This window comes from Ipomoea nil, unplaced genomic scaffold, assembly GCF_001879475.1.
Source record: "Ipomoea nil cultivar Tokyo-kokei standard unplaced genomic scaffold, Asagao_1.1 scaffold0178, whole genome shotgun sequence".
Lineage (NCBI taxonomy): Eukaryota > Viridiplantae > Streptophyta > Magnoliopsida > Solanales > Convolvulaceae > Ipomoea > Ipomoea nil.
The window spans coordinates 111,331-138,388 of NW_017616606.1; the positions used below are offsets into that span (position 1 = coordinate 111,331).

Genomic DNA, 27,058 nt, shown 5'->3' on the forward strand with positions numbered 1-27,058 from the left:
ATTACATAATATATATATATATATATATATATATATATATATATATATATATATATATATATATATGAGTATTGGAAACGGTCCGTCCGGAGGAGTTAACATATCTGTCAGCCATTAGAGAAAAAAAGTAGAAAACCTAGCTTAACTGATACTATATGAGAACGGAGAGAAACTGTATTATATGAACAGTAATCACAATTATACATATTGGAGGTATATATACAAGAGAAATCATAAAAAGACTATGATAAGAAGTTATATAATGTCTCAAATACAAAGTCAATCCAATACACTGAATGTAGACAGCCGCCTCTCTTCAAACCACATCTTCCTTCAGCTCAGTTGTACTTCGTAACATCCAATTCCACATAAGCTTTCTTTCACAAAAATGAAAACAACCAAAAAGAAAACTTGAGAATTTGAACCCAACATGAATCAAACACACAACCTTCTAATTTGGAGTCAAACACACTACTATTGTGCCACAAATCCGAGTTGTTAAGCAGCCGTTGTAAATAATATTATTCGTTAAATACTTTTAAAATTATGACCACTAATCACTCATTGCAACTTAGAGCAATCCAAGAGGGGGTTTCAATTTTTATTTTTATTTTTATTTTTATTTTTTGGATGAGAGTGTGTGAGTTGAAGAAAAGAGAAAAATTATTGCAGGAAAGATTATTTTTTGTGAGTCTTACTGTGTACTACTCACGTAATATTGAATACTTTTAATTATTTTCATTTTCTTTTTCTGTTTATTTTTCTCTCCCTCTTTCCCGGTTAACTAGCCTGCCAAAAAATGATAATTTTTAACTTTTCTTTTTTCCCTTATTTTTCTCTCCATCTCTTCATAATACATGGCCTGCTAAAACACACACACACACAAAAAAGGACAATTGATGATGATGCTCTTAAACAGTTTTTTTTTTTTTTTTTTTACCAATATTTACATTATTCCTATCTAAATCTATTTGGTGTGGTATCGGGTATCCTACATTCCTACCAAAATTCTCTCTTCTCATCCTTGTAATGCTGCATGCCAAAAAACTAGAATAATATCATCCCTAAATGCCCATAGGGCATAGGGGTCTTAATTAGATGAATATTAAGTGTGCGTTTGGAAACTTGAAAAATGACTTCTGAAGGGTTTTCAGTATTTGGAAAGGAGGAGGAAAATGAGGTCAACAGAAAATGATGTTGTAGTCAATGAAAAATAAGTATGTTTTGGGAAAAAATGAATTCCCTTTTTTTGGGGGTGGGGGGAAGTCATTTTTCAATGTATTGTTTTTGTGTGTGATATATATATATATATATATATATATATATATATATATATATATATATATATATATATATATATATAGACATTCAAAATTGTCCACAAAACTTAATGAGTGCTATTTACAAAAAGATTTTATTAAAAATATCAAATAATTAAAATGTTGAAGTATACAATTCTTACCACTTTCATACTCATTTTTTGGAAAATGAACCAAACACACAAAGACAATTTTCCGTTGTGTAGCCAAAATCGAAAATTAAAATATTTTTTGCAAAAATGACTCATTATCCGAAAAACATTTTCAGAAGTTATTTTCTGGATTTCCAAACGGAGCCTAAGATTGCAGGCTATTCACATTTAGCCATTTAGGGCACAAACAAACTTTACATATATCCAAAATATTAAAGTTGACACTATGTCTATGTGTGTGTATATTTATATATACATACAGACAGCATTAGGGGGAGTTTGAAACTGAACTTGCTACCAGCCAGCAACAACATGCCTGCCAATTGCCAATACCCAAACCTAAATACACAGTTAAAAAAACATCATCTTTCTTCAACACTCAAAATTCCATTCATCTCCAAAGAGCGGCACCATTAACGCACACCGCGGTATATGGCACCAGGGCAAAGCTCGTCCATGCTGTCAATGTTTCGGTAATTGTCTCGTAAACACGTCCACCCACGGCGAGACAAGAAGTCACGGAAGTCGTCCTCGCTGTAGAAAGTCTTTTCCTCACTAGGAGGAAATGCCACATCTTCTGCCTCCTCATACAGACATATTTTTACAGTCAGACCTACAACAAATATGAACCAAATTTCGTTTCTAAAGCAAACTGGAGTAGGGGAGGGAGAAAATATCGGTAACAGGATTCCTTAGAATCTATAGTAATACCAGCAAAACCCATTCTTATCCTCATTAAGGATACGCTTTCCTATTATTACAACAATAACCAAAACCGTCTGCCTATTAGTTTCCATTTTGTTTTCCCCCTTTGTAGTTTTTTTTTTTTTTTTTTGGATGACGAGGAAAACCCCACAACCCTTTCGAGTGTAGGTAAACCTCACCTTGTGATCCTAGCCGGCAAAGGACCACAAGGAAGTAAACCAGCCTAGGTTACCCATAGCTGACCGGCTCAAACCAAGGGGGCAAGGATTCGAACTTGTGACCTTGTAGTTACAAGTGTGGATCTCTTGCCATCTAGACTGGGGGGTAACCCCCCCTTGTAGTTTGTAATCTCTGAGAGGAGGGTGCGGGTGTGGGTGTCGACATGGATAACATGCCCATGTATTTGAATTCTACTACATTACCTTCATCAACATGCAAAGTGTAGTTCCCCAAAGGCATATCCCGATCAAGTGCTCGAACAACGTTGTCTTCATCTTCCAGCCAGAAAGCGCGCTTTGTCCTCAATCCAAAAGTAGATTTAATTGCTTCTTTAATAGCCTCTGGACTGCCATCAATACCAAACCTCTTTGTGTAATCCCCCCACCTGACTGAAATTACTCTGCCCTCAAAGACGTTGCCCTGATCACCTGCAGGGGGCAAAAGTAAGAGAATTTCAAATAGAAGCATAAAACTAGAAACTACATATTCAACATACGTGCTTTAATGCCTTAACAAGTAAAATAGTTTAGTCATTTGGTGGTAAAAATAATTAACTACCACTTTCAAAAGAAAAAATTGGTAAAAAAAAACACTATGGCCCTGTTTGGTAAAATAGTTAGCCTATCAGCCAATTTTGGCTTATTTAACCACTATTAGCTGTTTGACTTGGTTAAACAATCAAATATGAGTGTTTGATTAATTAATTTTCTGTAACAATTTATTGCTCCAAAATGCTAAAATTCAAAAAGTTACTCCAAGTAGCTTTTTCGATCAACTTTTTTAGAAAGTCATTTTGTATGTAATCAGCTAATAGCTAACAACTAATTTACCAAACACTTTTCTACAATCAGCTAATGCTATCAACAAGTTAAACCCACTAACCCAATCAGCTAACAGCTATCAGCTAACAACCATTTACCAAACACCCCCTATATCATGATCATAGAAGAAAGAAAGGAGGGGGTAACCCCAACCAAGATGGCAAGACATCCATACTTGTAACCACAAGGTCATGAGTTTGAATCCTTGTCCCCTTGGTTTGAGCCGGTCAGCTATGGTAACCTAGGCTGGTTTACTTCCTTGTGGTCCTTTGCCGGCTAGGGTCACAAGGCGGGGTTTACCTACACCTGAAAGGGTTGTGAGGTTTCCCTCGTCATCCAAAAAAAAAAATAAAGGAAGGACATGGTACACAGTAAGGTAGCATACATTTATAAAAGCTACAAGGTTTTATTGAACTGCTGAACAGGATTGACTAACTTGTTAAACAAAGCACCGTTATATCTATTTTAGCAAAACAAAAGGGACTACTAGGAGAAATGGACAGGAAATCCTCCTCAATCCCTCACGCTCTCCTCAACTCCAAAGGAAAAAACAAGAGAAATTATGGTTTAGTTGCAAAGCTACCAAATAGCAGCATAAAATTTTACGTCACCAGATAATTGTTGAATAGTTTCTACACCATATTTTGGCCTGATAAGTGAAATTTTTTAGATAGAAAAGGAGCATGACAGCTTCCAAATTAAATTAAAGGCCCAACCATTTCCAGGAGTCCCCCTCCAATTCCAAGGTGACACTCCACTTGCGGTGACAGCATCAGCAGCGGTAATGGCAAGAGGATGCCCATCATGATCTAACCGCCGCTCAAGGTTGAGAGTTGGCCTGCCACTATCTGTACGAAAACGAATTTGAAAACGTAAGTTCCGTCATTACATTGCAATTCACAAATTACAATTGAAGACAGAAATTTAACAAAAAAAGGGCATTGAACAACATATCTGATCCAAGCAAGTGAAGCATCACAAACACTGAGAAAGCGACAGAAGATTTTAGGTCATATATCACATTGTAAGGCCCAGTGTTTTAAAACTTAACCAGTAATTAAACCGGTCAAATTACCTTTTTCATGTGTGGAGAAGTTTAGCCAGGAAGGAAAGAATGGCATTTTGATGACCAGTTCCAAGTTTAAAAAGTGATAGCAACCAAAGCAGCCAGTTCAGGCTGGTGAAGAAAACATTGAGCATCCATACATATGAAATTTATTCAACACTTTCTTATATTAAAATACATATGAGGTTGAGAGGGAGAGAGAACTTAAAACACACAGTTAAACATGCTTGCAAGCAAGTCAACATACCTTCAACTGGCCCAAATGTAATATTGGTATCATCAAGGCCTGCATGAGTGTGAAAAACTGTATAGTTACTTTATTTAAAAACCAGGATAAAAAAGAGAAATCTTTAAGAAATTTTTAACACAAAAATTGGTTTCCAGAAAAAGATTGCAATGGTAATCACTTTTCTAGATTTACTCACATCCAGACCAAACAAAAATCAATGTTTTTTAAAGTTTGAACCCCAAACTTAAGGGTCCCTCACCACTCTTGCCCTGGAGACTAGTGGAGGAGTAAATCGCGGGATGTGCCTCAAATGGCCTACTACCTACAAGCCCCCAAATGTTTGTACACTAGTGCCCACAACAAGGCCAAATCCATACTCTCCCTTTTTTTGGTCCTTGATAGGATTCGAACCTTCCACTCTATGACTGCTAACAAAGCAAAGCTTATGAACTTATTTTGAGTTGGTTGACCAATTGAGCTGTGCCTCGGAGGCACCAAATATAATATTAACATTAGTTGGTCTTGAGTGAGGCTATCTCACATGAGACGAGTAATACTTTTTGGTGAAAATGTAATGTAAATCAATGTTCTTCTGACACTAGGAACTACAGGCACAAGGAGGGTGCACAGAAGAATAGAATAATCTATTGCAGAACCAGCAGGAGGCAATTAAGAAGTACTAAGATTAAGAGATTTAGGTAGCGAGTGCATTTTCTTCTTTGGTGAGAGAGCATGAGTCAAAGTTAGATGCCAGTTAAAGAAAACCTTTACAGTGTATTTGTGTGGGAATGACAACATCACATCACTAATATTTATGAAAACTCAATAAAGAGAACAAATCTATATCACTTTCCACCACTTCACCAAACAGTTTCATCAAACAGGAACACCAGAAATGCCATATCATTAATGTTTCTGGTCTAATACTTAGTAGCTTAAGAACACTTTACCTCAATTAACTCAACCTTCAAAGTTTATCCACTGTGTATTAAAAATCAAGATTCCAGTACTTAAAGTCATACAATCACCCAAATTTAAGCAAATGGCATCTATAAAATGCCACGAACATAGGCAAACCCTCTAATTCCCCAATTTCTTGTGAAATGAAGCAGCAACCTCTACAGCCAAACAACACTGAAAACTGAAATTGAACACAACTGAAAGCTCATCATGCTTTTTCATGTGGGTTAAGGCTTAAGCACATTGATCCTAGTCTAAGATACATACTAATGCCACATACTCTCATCTAAGGACATCAGAAATGTATGGCGCTCGAGTTCAATTAACTAAACTACTTACTTCAATATTCATTTCTAGCATATCCAATCAAGCTAATTTAAAAGCAAATGCTTTTTTTAAACACTGGCTAATCAAATATATCATCAAACATAGGGAAAAACAGCAGTAACGAGTAAAAACCAACAACAGTATAAGTATACCCTTTTCGGAGAAATGCATAAAGGAATCAACTTTGGGAGCAGAAGGGCTCTTGTGTCCACCACTGCCATTCTTGTTTCTCTCGTTGAGAATATCCTCAATCTCTTTGTAGTAAGACATCTTAGCAGACCCATTTCTATCCTGGTTCTGCTTAGCCTTCTTGAATTCTTTGAGCAAGTTCCTCCACTTATCAGTGCACATGGTGGGCGAACGATCGAAACCCTTCTCCCTCATCTTCATGGAGATTCGATCCCAAAGGTGCTTGTTAGATTTAGAGGTGTTGAAGAGACAGTCAATTTCTCTCCGGAGACTGATCAGTGCCAGCGTCTCCTCTTGAACCCATGTCTCCGCCCGTTTCTTAGGAGCCCTCAAGTCGGGTGAGGGGTTGATGGCGGTGTTGTCCTCCCCGCCGCTACTATTGGCGTCGCCGCCGTTACCACCCCCAGGCAGGAGAAGTGGCTGGCGGTGGTGAGGTGGGAGCGGTGCATTAGCGGCGGCGACTTCCATGATTATTTCGCGGCTCTGGTGGTGGTGGTGGTGATGGTGGTGATCGGCGGCAGCGGAAGCGGAGGCCTCCGCTTTGTAGAAGTCGATGGGTTGAGGTTTCTCGGACATGTACATAGCTTTAGCTTGCTTTGTGTGCACTGGACTGGACTAGATGCCGGAGAGAGAGAGCCGAGAGGGGATAGACTGATCTATTTTCTTCATTCCTGTCAAGGCCTGAGGGGAGGATAATTTACTTTGAAACCCCATTAGATTGAGTAAATTATAGTTTCCCCCACAATGCTTTATTCTTCTATATTTATTGCTTCCTAAATACTTATATATACTTCTTCTATGCATTTTAGTTCTCCTATTTATAATTTATTAGTCAAATCAATTCTTATTTTTTGTTTATTTTTTAAAAATATTTTTTACTTTATTTTTTTGTATTTCATATTGGCCCTGTTTGGTAAATGGTTGTTAGCTGATAACTGATAACTGTTAGCTGATTAGGTTAATTAGAGGGTATAAGTAGTTGATAACATTAGCTGATTGTAGAAAGGTGTTTGGTAAATTAGCTATTAGCTGATAGTTATTTGGTATAATTGCTTTTCTCAAAAAACTAATTGAAAAAATTGCATTCCATAGCTTTTTGAATTTTAGCATTTTGGAGTTACAAAAAACTAATTAAACAAATACTTATATTGATTTTTTTTAACCAAATCAAAAAACTAATAGTGATCAAATAAGCCAAAATTAACTTATAAGCTAACTATTTTACCAAATAGGACTATTACTTTTGTATGTTAGTGACTTAGTGATTCTTAGATATTGTTCATTAGTCAAATCAATTCTTATTTTTTTGTTTATTTTTTAAAAATATTTTTTACTTTATTTTTTGTTTCATATTACTTTTACATCACATTTGGTTTACGGAATGAATTTAGAAGGAATAGGAATGCTATTCCATAAGGAATGGAGTAGGAATGCTATTCCCTAAGGAATGGAATAGGTAAGGAATAAAACATGAATTGTATTCTATTGTTTGGTTCGCTGAAGGAATAGACTTTATTTCAATGGTTGGTTAAATGAATAGAAATGGAATATATGTTTAAAAGAATAATTACCCTTATACAAAATATAATAATAATAATAATAATAATAATAATAATAATAATAATAATAATAATAATAATAATATTATTATTATTATTATTATTATTATTATTATTATTATTATTATGAAAAAAAATATTGATTATGGAATAGCTATTACCTTATTTGGGGGAATAAGCTATTACTAGGAATATTATTCCTGATAATAGAAAATGTTACCAAACAAAGGAATAGGTCCATTACTAGAAATGTTATGCTATTCTCAGCCTATTCCGTAAACCAAACGGGCCATTAGTGTTTGTTAGTGGTACTATTATATTAATGAAAATACTATGTTATTCTACAATAAAAAGATAATATTATTGAAAAAAATATTAAATTACAAATTATTAAAAATCTCTTTGTAAATTACATTAATATTAGAAGTACAATTATTTTGTGATGACCATGAACAAATATTGGTTTCGCAATTGTGGTACTTAAGATTATTTTAACTTTCCATTTCAGAGACCAATGCTGTGTAATTTTAAAGCTTAGGGATCTTTCACATGGAAGTAAGTGTTGCTAAACAGAATGTTATGAAATAATTTTAAGTTAATTCTTTTAAATTGTCTCACAGTTTTAAATTATTAGTTTAATTTTTTTTTTCCGCACATGATTTGTTTATCTATGATTTTCTTCTAATAGGATTTAAATACAGTTTGAGTGTTTGTAATGAATAACAATGAATTTTGTTGGGATAAGATTAAAAAAAATTACAGTAATCAGTATTTTATCAGAACTATTGTTCTCATATTACTTTTAGTGTATGTTAGTGATATATGTTATAGATTTTGATGAGGCAAAGTGTATTTTAATTTCATGGAACCATCAGCTTTCCTTATGCCTCTCAATGGAACCATCAGTTTTCCATTTTGTACGAAAAAATCCATTTACACCTAATGATGTTCATATCTGACTGAGATGGCACAAGTTGTCAAGTCTGATTTTGTAGTAGGGCATTAAATTTTTGATCCATAGCCTCTCATCATTCTGAATGTTTAACAACCTGTGTGTAACAAGTGGGATCCGAAGGACAAACCTGAACTGTTAAAATAGAAGGTGAAGCCCGAGACTGACTCCGAGTGTGCATCTCATGGGTCCGAACTGTAGACTTGATTGATTTCCCGCGAGGACGCCCACGTGGGCGTTTGACGGGCTGGACGACCTCAACAGGTAGCTCACGGTTCGGCGAGGTAGATGGACCGGCGGCAGCAGTAGGCGGTGGTGGAGATGAGTCCGAATCACTGCCGGCGGTAGTGGGTGGGACGGCAACAGGATCAAGTGGCGGCAAAATCGCAGTGGGATGAAGAACCGACTCAGCCCACGGATAGAATTTCTCAGATGGAGATGGCTGCACAATATTTTTAGTAGCAAACGGATAAACTATTTCATCAAACCTTACATGCATGCACACATAAATCTTGTTAGTCTGTAAGTCCATGCATCTATAACCCCGAAACGACTCAGGATAACCTAGGAAAACACATGGAGTGGACCGGAACGAGAATTTATGTCGATTATATGGCCTGAGATATGGATAACACAAACACCCAAAGACACGGAGAAAAGAATAGGAGGGATTGGAATTATGCACTTTAAAGTGTGGACTGAGATTATTTAATACAACAGAAGGCATTTTGTTAATTAAATAAACTGCCTACCGGAATGCTGCCGGCAACACTGCTGCTGCCGCCACTGCCGGAACGTCCCTGCCTCCACTGCTGGAGCCTGCTACTACGGTGGACACTGCTGGCATACGGCCAAGGAAGTGTTACGTAGATGCCAGTTATTATCACGCCATCAACCCAGCCACGGTAGGTGCAGTATTACTCGACGCTGACGAAGGATACATCGCGCGTACAGTGCCTGTGACACCCCGTAATCCAAATTCAATTAAGAGATTAATTGAGTAACTAATCCTAATCCAATTTGGAATTTAATTTCTTAAATTCCTGAAAATTCAATAGTCGGGGACTAGTAATTGACTAGTCAACCCAAAGTCAAGTGTTGTACCTAAAGCTTTGAGAGTAGTTCCCATGTTCCCTTACACCTCTCCATTTTAGTAAGGGTAATCAAGAAATTTCACCTTATGTTAGTAATGCAAGCTAACCTAGAAGACACCCCTCATTCTTTCCCTTACACTTTCCAAACTTGAACTCCTGCTTCTCTCTAAAAGTTAGATAGCTTTTCTTCCAAGCCAAGTTGGAGCTTTACCAAATCCTCAAAGTTTGTCTCCGAGATTCCACATTTCCTACCTTTGAGCATTTAGGATGGTAAGATCTATGTTTATATTGTGTGTTTTAGTGTTTTCTAAGGTGTCTTTCCTTAAAGATAGAATCTTTATGATCTTTTGGTGTGTTCTTGAAGTGGGTGTGGAAGGTAAACCTTATTAGAAGCTTGGTGAAGTGTTAAGTGAAGGTTTTTGTCTACAAGAGGTAACCCATGTTCTACAAAATCTATTTTGTCTACCTATATGATGATTTCTTGGATTCTACATGTGTTTTGCTATGAAATGTGAGTGTTTATGCATTGTCTTGTGAAAATGCATATCTAGAGCTTGTGTTTAGGGTTCTTGTATGCCATTGCTTGGCTATCCCTTTGATTCAAGTCATTTTGTTGTATTTGGTGAGATTTGGCATGTTTTCAACTTGAATTTGAGCTTGGTGTTGAAAATCCCCGAAGGGATTATTTGTTGTGCAGGTATGTACCCGCGGGCGGAACGACGGGTAGAGCTCCACCTGCCGCCCCACCTGCGGGGTACACACTCGTGGGACAAAGGGTTCCCGCTGGTGGAACCATGGGCGATGGTCCACCTGTGGCCCCACCCGCGGGGAACGTTATGTGGTTGTTGGGGGATTTGTTCCCCGTGATTCTTTTGACTCGGTATTTGGTCTTTTGACTTTCTGATGTTCTTTTGTGGAACTATTTGAGCGTCTTCTTGATGTTTCGTATGTCTAGAACTATATGGTAGGATTCCATGTAGGTTTTGGTGTCTTGAATCGTGCTAAGTGTTCAACATTGTGATTCGTTGAACTGTGATGAGTCTTGTGTGTTCTTCGGAACTGTTTGGTATACCCATTTGATAAGCATGCTAGTTCGATGTTTAAATGCTAGCATGTGTGTTCTTTGTACTTTCCTATTAGGGATGATGACTTGTTTTAATCATCGTTGTTGTTGGATTGTGATCCATTCCTTGATCGAGTATGGTTTCATATCTTCGTTGTGATCCGTTGATTGATTCCTGTTGTGGTGTGGTGTGTGTGGCTGTACCTGGATTGCACGATTAATGGTATGGGACATTAGTCACCAAGGTATGGTAGTGGTCCTCATGGTGGTCATGACGCGATTATGGAGTTTGTGACCTGTGTGTAAGGTTCACGTATTTGTTAAAGGGTAACATATGTTACCAAGGCATGTGTGCCGTGTGTGATCGGTACCTCGTGTATTATGAAATCGGGTGGTATTGTTGGAGATTGTCGGAGAGGGGACGACGGTCCTCGGGGGAATAAGGTTAGACTTGGTGTACAGGGGTCCTGGAGGTAAAGGTTGGAACTAGATATAAGGTCGGGGGTAGCCATAAGGTTGGAACCAGGCATAAGGAAGGCATATCAATTCGTGATGGGTGATGTCACGAAGGTTTGTGTAGCCGTTGTTGTGTGTTTCTCTATTCGTGACGAGTGATGTCGCGAAGGCATGTGTTGCCAATGGTTTTGTCTTTATTCTCTTGTTTTATGCATGTCGGGTGTTAATCTACTGTGTGATGGTAGATTATGTCTTGAGCCGTGTTTGTGAGTTATTATTGCTTCTTGGTGTCTTGGGATGTGTTCCCTTATTGTTATTGAGAGTGCAAAGAGTCTTGTGATTGACTTCTATCTTGGTTTTGAAATTGATATATACTATATCCCGTTTCACAAATGATTTTGTATATATAAACTATCTACATATGATATTTCACATGTATTGGTGGGTTACCAGCATCATTCGCTGACCGGGCGTCGTCCCATATCTTATATGTTTCTTTCAGGTGCCGAGTAGACGAGAGCGCGGTTTAAAGACTGTTAGATTAGACCCCGTGAACCTTGTTATGTTTGGCCTGTGCGCCGATGTTAGACTTTAGTCCTTTTGTCCTTGACTTTATTTTGGATAATGGATTTTGTGCAGATGTTTACGCCTGTGCGTTCACTGTTGAGTGAGCGTGACATAGCACTCTACGTTTTCCATATATTCCATATCTAGTTCAAATTGGTATGGAAAATCTGGGGTGTTACAGTTGGTATTAGAGCCTAGGTTTGAGCCTAGGATGATAGAGTCTAGACTTCTAAGTGGTTAAGTGTGGTTTGAGACCCTAAGGGACTGTAAGAATCTAAGTGTTTAGGACTTAGGACATTAAGACGCGCGGTGAGGTTGTGAGTTCTTGTGTCATTTTCTGTGCTTTGTTTTCCTTTTAGCTTTGGTTCTCTTTAGTTAAGGCACCAGGTAATGGTGCGGGTCCTAAGTTTCCTCCCGTTATCGCACTGTTGCTGTAGAAGTCGAGGATGGCACCATCGAGACGTCGTGCAAGGTCTTCAGAAGCAGTCACCAGTGAACAGTTAGCTCAAAGCCTTCATCATTTGACACAGGTCACCCAGATGCGTAGCAACGCCCTCCTCAACAACCACCCTCTTCAGAATGGGAGTCGGGACACAGTACACCAAGTCGCAAGTCTCCGTCCCCCGATCTCGCCAGTGAAGAAGATTCCGCAGTGCTGGACGAGTGGATCCGGATGTTTGTCAAGATCTTCGAAGTTGTGGTGTGCCCGGAGAATCGCAAGGTGGAGTTGGCTACGTTCTACCTTCGGCAAGAAGCGGACTCGTGGTGGATGCTTGAAAGGCCTATCTATAGTCAAGATCCGGAGTTTAGTTGGGAGGACCTGAAGGTTAAGTTACGTAAGCGGTTCTATCCTGCTCAAGTCAAGGAGGCCTACCTTTGTGCAGCCGACCTCTACCGAGTACAACAAGTTCAAAAAGGAATCCGGGAGAACCGTAAGAGGAAGCTTGACAGAAGTGTTACACCTGTGGTTAGGAGTTTGATGGCTTTTGGTGCTGAATCAATAGGAAGTCTGCAAAGAGACGACTCTAAGAGAGGTAAGGCTCCCAAACCAATCCGAAAGATCAAGGCTAAGGGAAGGCGCTCCGTTTGTAAGAAGTGTGGAAGTGACTACCCCGGCGTCGTCTGTCATGGGAAACCGATAGAGTGCTTTTCTTGTTGCAAGAAAGGTCACCGGTCCTTCGAGTGCAAGTTTAAGAGGAAGACTTCAGCGGACTCAAAACCAGCTGGTAGTGTGAGACCCCGGTCGAGAAGTGAACATCGAAGTGGAAGCAACAATGGACTAAGTGGAAATGGCATCCCGGACCTGTGTACGAAGGCGGGACCTCGTCAAGACAAGTTCCACAGTCGTGAGTCAGACGCAAGTGGGAACCGTTGAAGTAAGCTCTTGTACCTTTCTGTTGCACCTCCCTTCGTCTTTGTGCCTTTCCTGTGTGTTAGCTTCGAGCGTTAGCTTGTTTGAGTGTTACCCTTGACCCTCGTTAATCTTTCCTTTCCCTTAGACAAACCCAGTCACCTTTTTGCCAAGTAATCATTTTCTTCCGAACCTTGTTCTTGTTTTCCCTCCAAACTATCTTGTGCAAGGCGGCGGTGTCATCAGCTTATGAGGGAATCTGGCAAGGTCTAAGAGTTAAGCCGCGTCCGAGTCGAGGTAGAGAGCCTTCAGTTCAACAAGCATAGTTATCATCGTCAAGCCGAAGTTTCACCGGAAGTCGTGAACCCTTTTACCTCGTGAAGCCGATCTTCTTCTCTCACCCTCGTCAAATCCCTTGCCCTTCTCGAGAAATCCTTCATGTCTTTTCAAATCCCCTTCTTGTTCCCTTCTCGATTTGACTCTGTTCAAGGTTACGACATCATCTTTCCTAAGTTGCGACTTTGAAAATCTTGATTCCCTTCATAATCAACGCTATCCTTGAGTTTTAAATCGGATACCCTCCGTGAGGAAATTCTTTCAACTCCCTAAAACCTCGTTTTGATTCCTTACTTCCTAAGTTGTAGCCCTGTTCATCTTTTCTCTCTTCTTAACCAATGAGATCTTCGAGTTTTCAAACCCTAAAACCGTTCACTCTAATCCTTACCATTGAACCGCATCTCTTCTTGTGAGCCTTCTTTCCCTTAAGTTACCTTTCTCTTTTGTTACCGTTCCTGTTCTGAACCTTTCATCCGGACCGAAGTTTTGAAGTTTCAAGCGTTGCTTTGTAGAGAGCTGGAAGTGGTGTGCTAATGCAAGTGTTAAGTCGGTAGCCTGCATCAAGTTCACCCTAGAGCCGGAGAGAAGGACATCCAACTCGTGTTTTTGATCTAGCAGTTGAAGCTTTTGTCAGAAGTGACGGATCAAGTTCACGCAGATGTCGAGCTCAAGTTAAGTAGTGGGAGTACCTTGTTTCCTTTGGTTGAAGAAGCCAGCAGAGATCAGTTGAAGATGCAACCCTGGTTCTGTGATCCCGAGTGATCTAGTTTAGGGTTCTTGTGGTGTCAGTTTCTGTTTGTGGCTTGTTCCTTAGCTGAGCCGTCTCGTTTTGAGTTGATCGTTGGCTAGTTTTGAGCAGGAGTTAGGCTCGGTGTGAAGTTAGCTTTCCCTTCCGGTAAATCGTTTATCTATCACCTTATCTTTCTTTCTTGTCTTACCATTGTGAACCCTCAACCTATCTCTAAGTCTTGTCTCTCGTTTTGTTAACCGACGGTTTTGGTGTTGAAATTCGTTGTGACCAAGCCTATCAATCTTACTACCTTACTTTAAACCCTTATTTTCTCTAACTTTGGTTAGTGGCGAATACCTTTGTTGCTCAAAACCTCGTTTGCAACCCATCTCTTAAGCTTTGTCATTCGTTTCGCAAGCTGACCGTTTTCGTTGTGGAACCTTGTTGTGTCCCTTGCTTGTTTTGTTAGTAGGTTCGTTGGTAGTTGTTTGCTTAGTGGTGCGTTTAGTCGTTCTCTCTTGTTTGCCGTGGTTGTTAGCTTGTAGTTTGGCTAGTTCGTTTAGTTGCTTCACTTTTATGAAGACGCCGCCCGTCGCAGTTAACCAGAGGTTGGACCAGCTTGAGACCTGTTCTAGCCAAGGAAGAGCCGACGAAGAGTCTGATGAAGAGTCCGAGGAGTCGGAAAGCGAGTCCTTCTAGGGTGGAGTTGTGGCAATCTCGTCTTCCTTCCTTTGCTTGTTGCTACCTTTATATTGGTAGGTGTTGCCGCTTGCTAGTTGGTTAATGCCTGCCTTGTGTGTTTGTTCTTGCTTGCTAGTTTTGTTGTGTGGTTAGTTTTGTGTCTTGCTTTAGGAGCTAGTTGTTTAGATCCTTAGTTGTGGTTAGAAGTTAGTGGTTGTGGTTGGTTTAGAGTTTGATATGCTCATTATCTCCGTTGATTATTTCTTTCAACTTCTGAATGACATGACTTCTTGCTCGTTTTTGGTACCTTTTCAACCCTTTGAGTTTTGACCAAATAAGGATGTTCTTGACACTCTTGTCACATGGTTGCTTTATTTCATCGTTTGTATTAATTCGTTGTACCCAAGCTTCAGGGACGAAGCTTCTTGAAGGGGGAGAGGATGTGACACCCCGTAATCCAAATTCAATTAAGAGATTAATTTAGTAACTAATCCTAATCCAATTTGGAATTTAATTCCTTAAATTCCTGAAAATTCAATAGTCGGGGACTAGTAATTGACTAGTCAACCCAAAGTCAAGTGTTCCCTTGTTCCTTGTACTTAAAGTCAAGTACTTAAAGCTTTGAGAGTAGTTCCCTTGTTCCCTTACACCTCTTCATTTTAGTAAGGGTAATCAAGAAATTTCACCTTATGTTAGTAATGCAAGCTAACCTAGAAGACACCCCTCATTCTTTCCCTTACACTTTCCAAACTTGAGCTCCTCCTTCTCTCTAAAAGTTAGATAGCTTTTCTTCCAAGCCAAGTTAGAGCTTTACCAAATCCTCAAAGTTTGTCTCCAAGATTCCACCTTTCCTACCTTTGAGGTGTCTTTCCTTAAAGATAGAATCTTTATGATCTTTTGGTGTGTTCTTGAAGTGGGTGTGGAAGGTAAACCTTATTAGGAGCTTGGTGAAGTGTTAAGTGAAGGTTTTTGTCTACAAGAGGTAACCCATGCTTTACAAAATCTATTTTGTCTACCTATATGATGATTTCTTGGATTCTACATGTGTTTTGCTATGAAATGTGAGTGTTTATGCATTGTCTTGTGAAAATGCATATCTAGAGCTTGTGTTTAGGGTTCTTGTATGCCATTGCTTGGCTATTCCTTTGATTCAAGTCATTTTGTTGTATTTGGTGAGATTTGGCATGTTTTCTACTTGAATTTGAGCTTGGTGTTGAAAATCCCCGAAGGGATTATTTGTTGTGCAGGTATGTACCCGCGCGCGGAACGACGGGTAGAGCTCCACCCGCCGCCCCACCCGCGGGGTACACACTCGTGGGACAAAGGGTTCCCACGGGTGGAACCACGGGCGGTGGTCCACCCGTGTCCCCACCCGCGGGGGACGTTATGCGGTTGTTGGGGGATTTGTTCCCCGTGATTTTTTTGACTCGGCTTTTGGTCTTTTGACTTCCCGATGTTCTTTTGTGGAACTATTTGAGCGTCTTCTTGATGTTTCGTATGTCTAGAACTATATGGTAGGATTCCATGTAGGTTTTGGTGTCTTGAATCGTGCTAAGTGTACAACATTGTGATTCGTTGAACAGTGATGAGTCTTGTGTGTTCTTCGGAACTATGTTTGGTTTACCCGTTTGATAAGCATGCTAGTGCGGTGTTTAAATGCTAGCATGTGTGTTGTTTGTACTTTCCTATTGTGGATGATGACTTGTGTTAATCATCGTTGTTGTTGGATTGTGATCCATTCCTTGATCGAGTATGGTTTCATATCTTCGTTGTGATCTGTTGATTGATTCCTGTTGTGGTGTGGTGTGTGTGGTTGTACTTGGATTGTACGATTAATGGTATGGGACATTAGTCACCAAGGTACGGCAGTGGTCCTCGTGGTGGCCATGACGCGATTATTGAGTTTGTGACCTGTGTGTAAGGTTCACGTATTTGTTAAAGGGTAACATGTGTTACCAAGGCATGTGTGTCGTGTGTGATCGGTACCTCGTGTATTATGAAATCGGGTGGTATTGTTGGAGATTGTCGGGGAGGGGACGATGGTCCTCGGGGGAATAAGGTTGGACTTGGTGTACAGGGGTCCTGGAGGTAAAGGTTGGAACTAGATATAAGGTCGGGGGTAGCCATAAGGTTGGAACTGGGCATAAGGAAGGCATATCAATTCGTGATGGGTGATGTCACGAAGGCTTGTGTAGCCGTTGTTGTGTGTTTCTCTATTCGTGATGAGTGATGTCGCGAAGGCATGTGTTGCCAATGGTTGTGTCTTTATTCTCTTGTTTTATGCATGTCGGGTGTTAATCTACTGTGTGATGATAGATTATGCCTTGAGCCGTCTTTGTGAGTTATTATTGCTTCTTGGTGTCTTGGGATGTGTTCCATTATTGTTATTGAGAGTGCAAAGAGTCTTGTGATTGACTTCTATCTTGGTTTTGAAATTGATATATACTATATCCCGTTTCACAAATGATTTTGTATATATAAACTATCTACATATGATATTTCACATGTATTGGTGGGTTACCAGCATCATTCGCTGACCGGGCGTCGTCCCATATCTTATATGTTTCTTTCAGGTGCCGAGTAGACGAGAGCGCGGTCTAAAGACTGTTAGATTAGACCCCGTGAACCTTGTTATATTTGGCCTGTGCGCCGATGTTAGACTTTAGTCCTTTTGTCGTTGACTTTATTTTGGATAATAGATTTTGTGCAGATGTTTACGCCTGTGCGTTCACTGTTGAGTGAGCGTGACATAGCACTCTACGTTTTCCATATATTCCATATCTAGTCTTCCGCTGTGTATGATTTTATGGTTAGAATTATCTGCATGATAAGTTTAAATTGGTATGGAAAATCTGGGGTGTTACAGTGCCCCTTTACCGAGTTGTTTCTCCCCACTCATGGCCGAGGCGTTCGCGTGCAAAGAAGCTTTATCATGGCTATGAGCGCGTGGTGAACAGGCCATCCAGCTTTACACCGATTGTCATACATTGCAGTGCTATCTATCCTCACCAGGGGCCCCGCCCAGATCGTATATTGGTTATGCTATTGATGGCTGCAAAGCTTGCATGTCTACATTTAATTTCTGCTCAGTTAATTTTATTCCTAAATCACAGAATTTATTAGCTCATACTTTAGCATCAATAGTTTCGGAACATTCTACGACCATGTATTGTGACTCTGTCCATCCTGACTTTATTTCAGTTTATCTCTAAATATGACCACATTGGTTGCTTTAAAAAAAGGAGTATATATTATTCTTAATAAAATAATATGCGTATGTTTAATTTCGTTTAATTATGGACGTAATATGTGTATGTTTAATTTCCTTTAATTATGTCCGTAATATATGTATGTTTAATTTCCTTTAATTATGTCAGTAATGTGTACCATTAATTTCTTTATTTGATTAGATAAAATCTATATTACGTCAAGTATTAAAAAAACAATTTAATAAAAGTATAATGTTTGTGGCAATGACCGTGTAATCTAGTGACACACAGTGGCTCTTCCAAATGGGAGGTCATGATTTTGATCCTCAGTGTACTCTTTGTACTTCAGTAGGTTGAGAAAGTAGTTATGAACAGATACTACATTGTAACAGAGTCATTAGTACTCAAAAAGTATAATGCATCGAAAAGTTAACTGCCACAATTTTAAGGAAGTGCACGGGTAATTGATATTATTTGAAGTAAAAAAAAATATAAAATCGTCGTAAGGAGGAATTCTCTATGTTTAATTATAAATTTAGATGTTAATTATGGTTGGTAATTACCACGAGCTATTTAGATGGTAAATAAATAGTATATGATTGGTAAATTGTATATGGTAATTAACTATATAGATTACCATAATAAACGACTTAACATATGGATAAGTATTATAAAAAAAAGGGGTAGAAGCCTTTTAGATAAGATATATTAGGAAAGTATCAATTAATTAAAATATGATAGGAAATTTATAGAGTTAACACCCAAAATCGTCTTCGACTATAGTGGGTTTTCTCAATTTTGTCATAAACGACTTTGGTGACTTAATGTAGTCCCAGAGTTTTGTGTTTTTACTCGATTTCGTCCCAGAGTTTTGTGTTTTTGCTCAATTTAGTTCCCCATTTGTTATTCCGTCCATTTGTTGTTAAATAAATGGACAATTCAGTAATTTTAATATTGGCATCTCTTTATTCATAGACATGTGAAGTGCGAAATCCCTCTTTTTTTACGAATTACTCCCAGAATCACTTCTAAAGCTGCGAATATAAAATTTGATTCGTAAGTCTGAGAGTAACTCTGGGTGTAATTCGTGTAAGAAAGTGAGATTTCTCACTTCGCAGGTTGAAAGTAAAGAGAGGTCAATATTGATATTATTGAATTGTCCCTTTATTTAACACCAATTTGACGGAATAACAAACGGAGGACTAAATTGAGCGAAACACAAAAGTCTGGGACTATATTAGGTCACCAAAGTCGTTTAGGACGAAATTGAGAAAAACCACTATAGTCGAGGACAATTTTAGGTATTAACTCGAAATTTATATTAGGAAATTGATTAGCTAGTATCAATTCTGCTAGTTTTTCCTAATTCTATATTTGTAATTACCGTTATAAACATATTTAATAGGAAAATTTGATTAGAAACTTACATGACGTTTTGGTTGGGGGGAATTACAATTCCATTCCCACCTACTTCCCACATAATTCTGAAGGTAAGTAATTCATTCGTTTGGTTGGAGAGAATTGCTATTCCGCGAAATTAAAATTCCATCATTTTCAAGGAATTAGAATCCCATGCCCCCCCACCCCCATTGTGTCACCCCGAAATCCAAATTCAATTAAGGGATTAATTAAATAATTAATCCAATTTCAATTGGTAATTTAATTCCTAAAATCCTGAAAATTCAATAGTCGGGGACTAGTAATTGACTAGTCAACCCCAAAGTCAAAGTTGTACCTTGAGCTTTGTAAGGAGTTCCCTTGTTTCCTTACACCTCTTCATGTTAGTAAGGGTATTCTTGACCTTTCACTTTGTGTTAGTATTGTTAGCTAACCTAGTAAGAACACCCTCATTTCTCTCCTTACACTTTCCAAAATTCTAGCTCCACCTTCTCTCTAAAAAGGTAGATAGCTTTTCTTCCAAGCCAAGTTGAAGCTTTGCCAAGACTTCAAGAGTTGTCTCCAAGATTCTACCTTTCATACATTTGGGCATCTAGGAGGGTAAGATCCATGTTCATCTTGTGTTTTTAGTGTTTTCTAAGGTGTCTTTTCTTAAAGATAAAATCTTTATGATCTTTTGGTGTGTTCTTGAAGTGGGTTTGGAAGGTGAGCTTTGTTAGGAGCTTGGTGAGGTGTTAGGTGAAGGTTTTTGTCTACAAGAGGTAACCCATGCTCTACAAAATCTATTTTGCTTACCTATGTGATGATTTCTTGGATTCTACATGTGTTTTGCTATGAAATGTGAGTGTTTATGCATTGTCTTGTGAAAATGCATATCTAGAGCTTGTGTTTAGGGTTCTTGTATGCCATTGCTTGGCTATTCCTTTGATTCAAGTCATTTTGTTGTATTTGGTGAGATTTGGCATGTTTTGGACTTGAATTTGAGTTTGGAGATGAAAATCCCCGAAGGGATTTATTTTGGTACAGGTGTGTACCCGCGGGCGGAACGGCGGGTGGGAGGTCCACCCGTCGCCCACCCGTGGGGTACATGTTGCTTGTGGGTTATGTGTCCGCGAGCGGAACCGCGGGTAGGGGCCTACCCGTGGGTCCACCCGCGGGGAATAATATGAGGTTGTTGGGGGATTTGTTCTCCGTGATTCTTTTGACTCGGTATTTGGTCTTTTAACTTCCCAATGTTCTTTTGTGGAACTATTTGAGCGTCTTCTTGATGTTTCGTATGTCTAGAACTATATGGTAGGTATCCATGTAGGTTTTGGTGTCTTGAATCGTGCTAAGTGTTCGACATTGTGTTTCGTTGAACTGTGATGGGTCTTGTGTGTTCTTCGGAACTACGTTTGGTTTACCCGTTTGTTAAGCATGCTAGTTCGGTGTTTAAATGCTAGCGTGTGTGTTGTTCATACCTTCTTATTGGTAAATGATAACTTGTGTTATTCATCGTTGTTGTTGTTGGACTATGATCCATTCCTTTATTGAGTATGGTTTCATATCATCGTTGTGATCCGTTCATTGATTCCTGTTGAGGTGTGATGTGTGTGTGGCTTTACCTGGATTGCACGATTAGTGGTATGGGACACTAGTCACCAAGGTATTGCAGTGGTCCTCGTGGTGGCCATGACGTGATTATGGAGTTGTGACCTTTGTGTAAGGTTCACGTGTTTTTAGTAGAGGCATGTGTTGCCGTGTGTGTGATCGGTACCCTCGTGTACTATGAATCGGTGGTTCTGTTGGAGAGGGGATGACGGTCCTCGGAGGGAAATGGTTGGACTTGGTGTACAGGGGTCCTGGAGGTAAAGGTTGGAACTAGACATAAGGTTGGGGGTAGCCATAAGGTTGGAACTGGGCATAAGGAAGGCATATCAACTCGTGATGGGTGATGTCACGAGGGCTTGTGTAGCCGTTGTTGTGAGTTCTCCTCTTGTGACGTGTGTAGTCACAAAGGCATGTGTTGCCGTTTGTTGTGTCTTTATTCCTTTGAGTTAAGCATGTCGGGTATTAATCTATTGTGTGATGATAGATTATACCTTGAGACTTCTTGTGAGTCGTTGTTGTGTCTTGGTAGTTTTGGGATGTGTTCTCGTGTTCTTGTTGAGAGTGTTGAGTCTTGTGTTGACTATTACTCTTGGTTTTGGACATATATATATGTATTCCATTTCGAAAATGGCTTTATAAACTTATACCTTATCTATGTATGATATTTCACATGTATTGGTGGGTTACCAGCATTATTCGCTGACCGGGCGTCGTCCCATGTTTTATATGCTTCTTTCAGGTGATGCTTAGACGAGTGCACGGTTTAGTGCCAGCTAGTATAGCTCCCTTTTATGTTTTGTGGCCTGTGAGGCAATCTAGACTTAGTACTCTGTTGGATGATTGTAGATTTTAAACAATGCAGATTTAGCCTGTGCGTTACCCCTTGGGTGAGCGTGGCATAGCACCCCGTTTCCTTTGTTTTATATAATTGCTCTTTCAGTCTTCCGCTGTGTTTGATGTTTTTGTTTAGATATCTGCATGTTTTAAGGCTTTAATTAGCATGGTTTTAGGGGGTGTTACACCTACCCCCCTGGCATTTCAATTCCATGAAGTTTAGGACGAAAAAAAATAACTTTGAGACAAAATTACCCGACTCTTTTTAACCTAAGTGTGATGTTTGACATCTTTCTTTCGGTTATATCGTGTCTCTTCTACTCTCAACATAAAACGTTAATTAGTAGTCCAACCTCAATCAAATATGTTTTCTCAAAACTCTCATGTATATTTGTTGCTTTTGTTATGCAATTCTTGGGTTTATTTACAGCGTGTTACATAAAATTTCAAAAGCAAATTTTGAATTTTGTTATTTAGGATTTATAATAATAATAATAATAATAATAATAATAATAATAATAATAATAATAATAATAATAATAATAATATTATTATTATTATTATTATTATTATTATTATTATTGTTATTATTATTATTAATATTAATATTAATATTAATATTAATATTAATAAGTATTGGCATTTTAGACTTTATACTACTTATTCTCTTTCAATTCCTACGTATACGAAATATTAGAATTGAAATTTTCAGTAATTCTATTTCTGCAAACCAAACACTGGAATTTAAAGTACCATTTTCTTTTTATTTGGAAGGGGGAAACCCAATGATACAATATGAGTTCAATCTGTGTAACATGCAAAACGCCAAGATTTGGTATACGTGGGTATTTAAAGGGAATAAGTAGTATAAAGTCCAAAATGCCCCTACTTATTAATATTAATATTACTATTACTAATAATAATAATAATAATAATAATTAATAATAATAATAATAATAATAATAATAATAATTATTATTATTAGGGAAATTATATTAGGAAAATTATATTAGAAAATTATGTTAAGAGTTTTGGATTATTATTATTAAGGAGTATTATTATTATTATTATTATTATTATTATTATTATTATTATTATTATTATTATTATTATTATTATTATTATTATTATTATTATTATTATCTTAACAGAATAGATTTTAAATCGATGCTACAAAATTTAATACTATTATTTTATTTATTCAAGTATAGTAATCACCATTTTTAACTAATAATTGTGCATCGGAAGACTTCAACTAAACCTACAGTATTGTGCAATTAATGACAAAATTAGTAATAATTAGAATCAACAATCAATGATATATGAAATGGTACAATGACCCATATTTAGCTTCCGATGCACAAATTTTAATAAAAATGAAGAATTGAAATGATAAAACGAAGAATTGGAATGAATAACTGAGGATTTATTTAAGTATAGTAATCACAATGAAATTTGAAATGAGTTCTAAATTATACGGGTTGTGCATTGTGTTAGAAATACACAAATAATACATGTAATCTAACCTTATAGCGGAAGCATATGATCAAGAATCTCCAGCCATAGTTGTAATCCACGTTGCATTGTTTGAAGAGCAGTAAAGAATTTTAGGATTTTGTCTATCACTTAGTCTCCCGAGAAACTAGATGGTGTCGTGTCTCAAGTCACAGGAGCAGTGGGAGGACCATACACATATATATAACCTACGTGCCATCATTATAGGTTAAGTAACGGAAACCGTTACTTCCGTTTCAAACCACAACATTATGGCCATAAATGGCCTATTAACTTGCACCACTTAATGGTGACATAATGGAAATGTTACATTCTCCCACTTGGTGCAAGTGTTAACTCAAAGAAGCAAAAAACATGAACCATAGAGATAGTTCCTCTTAATGAGAGTAGTATCCACTTATGATTACAATGTAACTTCTTCTCTAAGTACCTTATGTGGTATAAAACTTAATGAATAAACCTTATGTTCATTCTTGATTATAATTAGTTATCAAAAACTAATTATTGCTGCAATGGCTAAATTTGGCCTAATAAACTTGCACAACTTCATTTGTACAATATTAATGAAAAATGTTATAATTTTTCACTTGGTGCAAGTATTGGCACAACCTTTGTTGAAGATCAAAAAACATGAATCATAGTGGTATGTCCTCTAAATCAAAAGGTGAGTAATACCATCTATGCATCACATGCATTTTGATTCCCAACTCAGGTCCTTTATGAATAAACCCTACGTTTACTCTTGGTCCAACCTTATGGATGTTTCTCAAATACATATGCGCATAACCATAGGAGAAACCATCCAAATTACATAGAGGTGACAACATAAATGTACGTACAATATTAGTCACATAATAAGTTCCATGTACCCTCTATAATCCCTAAAATTCTTATAAGCATGCCTTAACTAGGGATCTGAAACTATTAGCAAAAATGCTAATATATCGCACGACTAACTCATTATCTTTAATATTATCGCTGACAACTAAGTTTTCAGAGTTGACACGTCTGTCACTCCTACTCTCATTAATCTTAGCCAAAGATAATAATTGAGTAGTCCATATTCCAACGACTTAGATAACAAATTCATGAGTCTAAGCCCACAAACGGAACTTTAAACATACACCTTATAAATGATCTCCAAAACAAAGGAAGGAAGCCCAACTTTCATGTCATAGAGCAATACCGATGATTTATTAATGTAACTTTATGAAACAACAAAATTATTGTATCATCATAAAACAAAAAATCCTCAAGATTCATCTATATGAACCAACATCATGAGTCTTTGCATGCTTTAGGTCTCTCAACATTGAATCTTGAACCTTTTAAATCTTAATGGCCCAGGATCAATTTGATGAGACGAAAGACTCCAATAAATGTTAAAGAATCTAACTCGTGATAGTTCACCATAAACTTAATGCCATTGTTATAATAAAAACTATTAATGTTGTTACGAAATTTTCAGAAATATGTTGCACAAACTTGTAGCTAGTTCAACAAATTGAACTATTGATTTTATAATAACAAGGCAAGGTGTCTTATCCTTGAAGTGGAGCAATCTTGAAGTGAGACATCTTTAATGATCTTTCCAAATGATCACTCCCACTGATCAAATGAGACATCTTATTGATCTTTTAAATGATCACTCCCACTGATCAAACCATTACTCTCACTAATAAAGTTATTCTTGAGCATAAATGATATACACACTAATGATCCTCAAGTCCAACTAATTTAACAAGGATTATAATTCTCCATCATAGTTGGACATGTTAAATATGTACATGTAACAGACACAATTTTCAACTATTTAAACAAATTAAATTGCTTTAGTTGAAATTTGACTAGATATGTACAATTCCAATATAAGGATCCAAAAGTATATCAAGTCCAAATTCAAAAGCTTTATTGTGGTTGGGCTGAAAAATCAAGTAAGCCACATATAGTAACAATTTCAAGTTACTAAAGTTCTGGAGTTTAACAAAATACATGTGTTGCCAATGCAACCCATGTGACATAGAATTATAACTAGCCTTAAAGTTATAAATTCTAAATTGGTATGATAAAATTTTATCTTGATCATCAATTTAAACAGAAGAATCCAGTGACATAAAACTTGCCTGTAGGCTAAAGATTTATTCAATTAGACTCAACTGAGACTTTATGATAATCAAATAGAAGAATCTAGTGACACAGAACTTGCCTCTGGGCTAAAGTTTTGTTCAATTAGACTCAACTAAAACTTTATGATAAAATTATTATCAAAGGGGATAGAAGAATCTAGTGACATAAAACTTGTCTGTGGGCTGAAGTTTTATTCAATTAGATTCATCTACAACTTTATGATAAAACTATCAAACCATGTTCCTTTTCTTAATCCCTGTGGGTAAATTAAGAAATATGATTTAATATTTTATCTTGACTATTTACATTAATATAACAAAATTCCTGTGGGTAGATTTTATTATACTTTATGTAATTAGTCACAAAGTGATCAAAATAACTTAATAATTTCAGTTATGAAATTGTATTGATCACTTGATATTTGTACACAAAAGAATATTAATGTACCGAGCTATTAATCCAAATTTCTTCCATACATAATAAATACACATAAAAGAAACTAGACTAATACCACAAAATGTACACATAAAAATACTTTTGAATATGTACATATATCATAACTTTATGATAGAAGACGCCAATTTATTTATATTAAAACCATATGTTAAATAAATTTACCTTCCTATCTATAATGATAAAACTCACCAAAACTATATTCCGATGCATAATTGCATGTGGGCTAAATTATGATCATAGTTTGGTGTTTTTACCCTAATTAATTATATAAACATAACAAAATTGCCTGTGGGCTAAATTTTATTATATCATATAATTAATCACAATCAATACGTCTACTGTATGTGATCTCACAAAATTTCAATTAATCAAAGATACCGTGGCTATTACTTAATTAATCAAAATTATAAGATCACTAGACTATTTTCTTAATATCTTAGGCATCAACTTTAAAGGCTAAAAACAATTATGCAACAATATGATAAACAATTCCAAGTGTACTCCCAGGAAAGTTGGTTGGGACGGAGCCTCATTAAAAATAACCAACTCCTTAGACAGAGTAATGTTTCAAGGGAACTAGTAGCACATTGGCCCCTTCCCGAGAAACTTTTCACCGGTTCATGTTTTCTCACACTAAAGGCATAATTGACGAGCAATCTTTCCAAATCTTTAATAGTTCGCCTATGGAAAGACTTTTAATCTCAAGTGAACATTCTAAATGGTCTAAAGGTGCTTAAACATAATGCACTACCGTTTATTATTCCACAAACAAGGTTCACCTTAACAAGGAATCTTCTATCTTCTCTTCTATTATAATAAAGCAGAACCCTATGGTTCCCGCCTAATTGTTGTTCAGATTGGCACAATAAGGAGCAATTTCGGATTTGCCTACTAATTATAGTTAATCATAATAAACAAATATAATTAATGCGCCGTTTCAAAATACGATCAGTTCTAATTGATTACACAGTCTTCTATTTTGCCGATGGTAGTAGAACTCTAGAACTAATAGAATACAAATAATACAAAAAGGCGCAACACAATATTAATTACATTGCTGTTACAATAGTTAATATTTAATATATTATATTAAAAATATAAAAGGGCATAACAATGGTGTTAAATACTTAATAGGGATTTAAATTCTAGCTTC

At 37.2% G+C, this 27,058-nt stretch overlaps 1 protein-coding gene and 1 long non-coding RNA gene across 3 annotated transcripts; both read right to left on the minus strand.

The window, feature by feature from the left end:
- Positions 1-1,533: 1,533 nt before the first annotated feature.
- On the minus strand, positions 1,534-19,859 carry LOC109178655. The gene is made up of 3 exons (XR_002053745.1): positions 19,849-19,859; positions 12,248-12,250; positions 1,534-1,597 (listed from the first exon to the last, which is right to left on the minus strand). It is a non-coding gene; the product is annotated as an uncharacterized LOC109178655 (long non-coding RNA).
- LOC109178631 (trihelix transcription factor GT-4-like) lies at positions 1,607-6,685 on the minus strand. 2 transcript variants are annotated; one of them, XM_019328178.1, is made up of 5 exons: positions 5,951-6,685; positions 4,530-4,568; positions 3,933-4,064; positions 2,599-2,823; positions 1,607-2,048 (listed from the first exon to the last, which is right to left on the minus strand). In XM_019328178.1, exons 1-5 carry the CDS (start codon positions 6,567-6,569, stop codon positions 1,885-1,887), a joined length of 1,179 nt encoding a protein of 392 aa, XP_019183723.1. In that variant the 5' UTR covers positions 6,570-6,685; the 3' UTR covers positions 1,607-1,884. The 2 variants fall into 2 exon arrangements, with proteins under 2 accessions (XP_019183723.1, XP_019183716.1); XM_019328171.1 differs by having other exon boundaries at positions 1,607-2,084; positions 5,951-6,682.
- Positions 19,860-27,058: the final 7,199 nt, after the last annotated feature.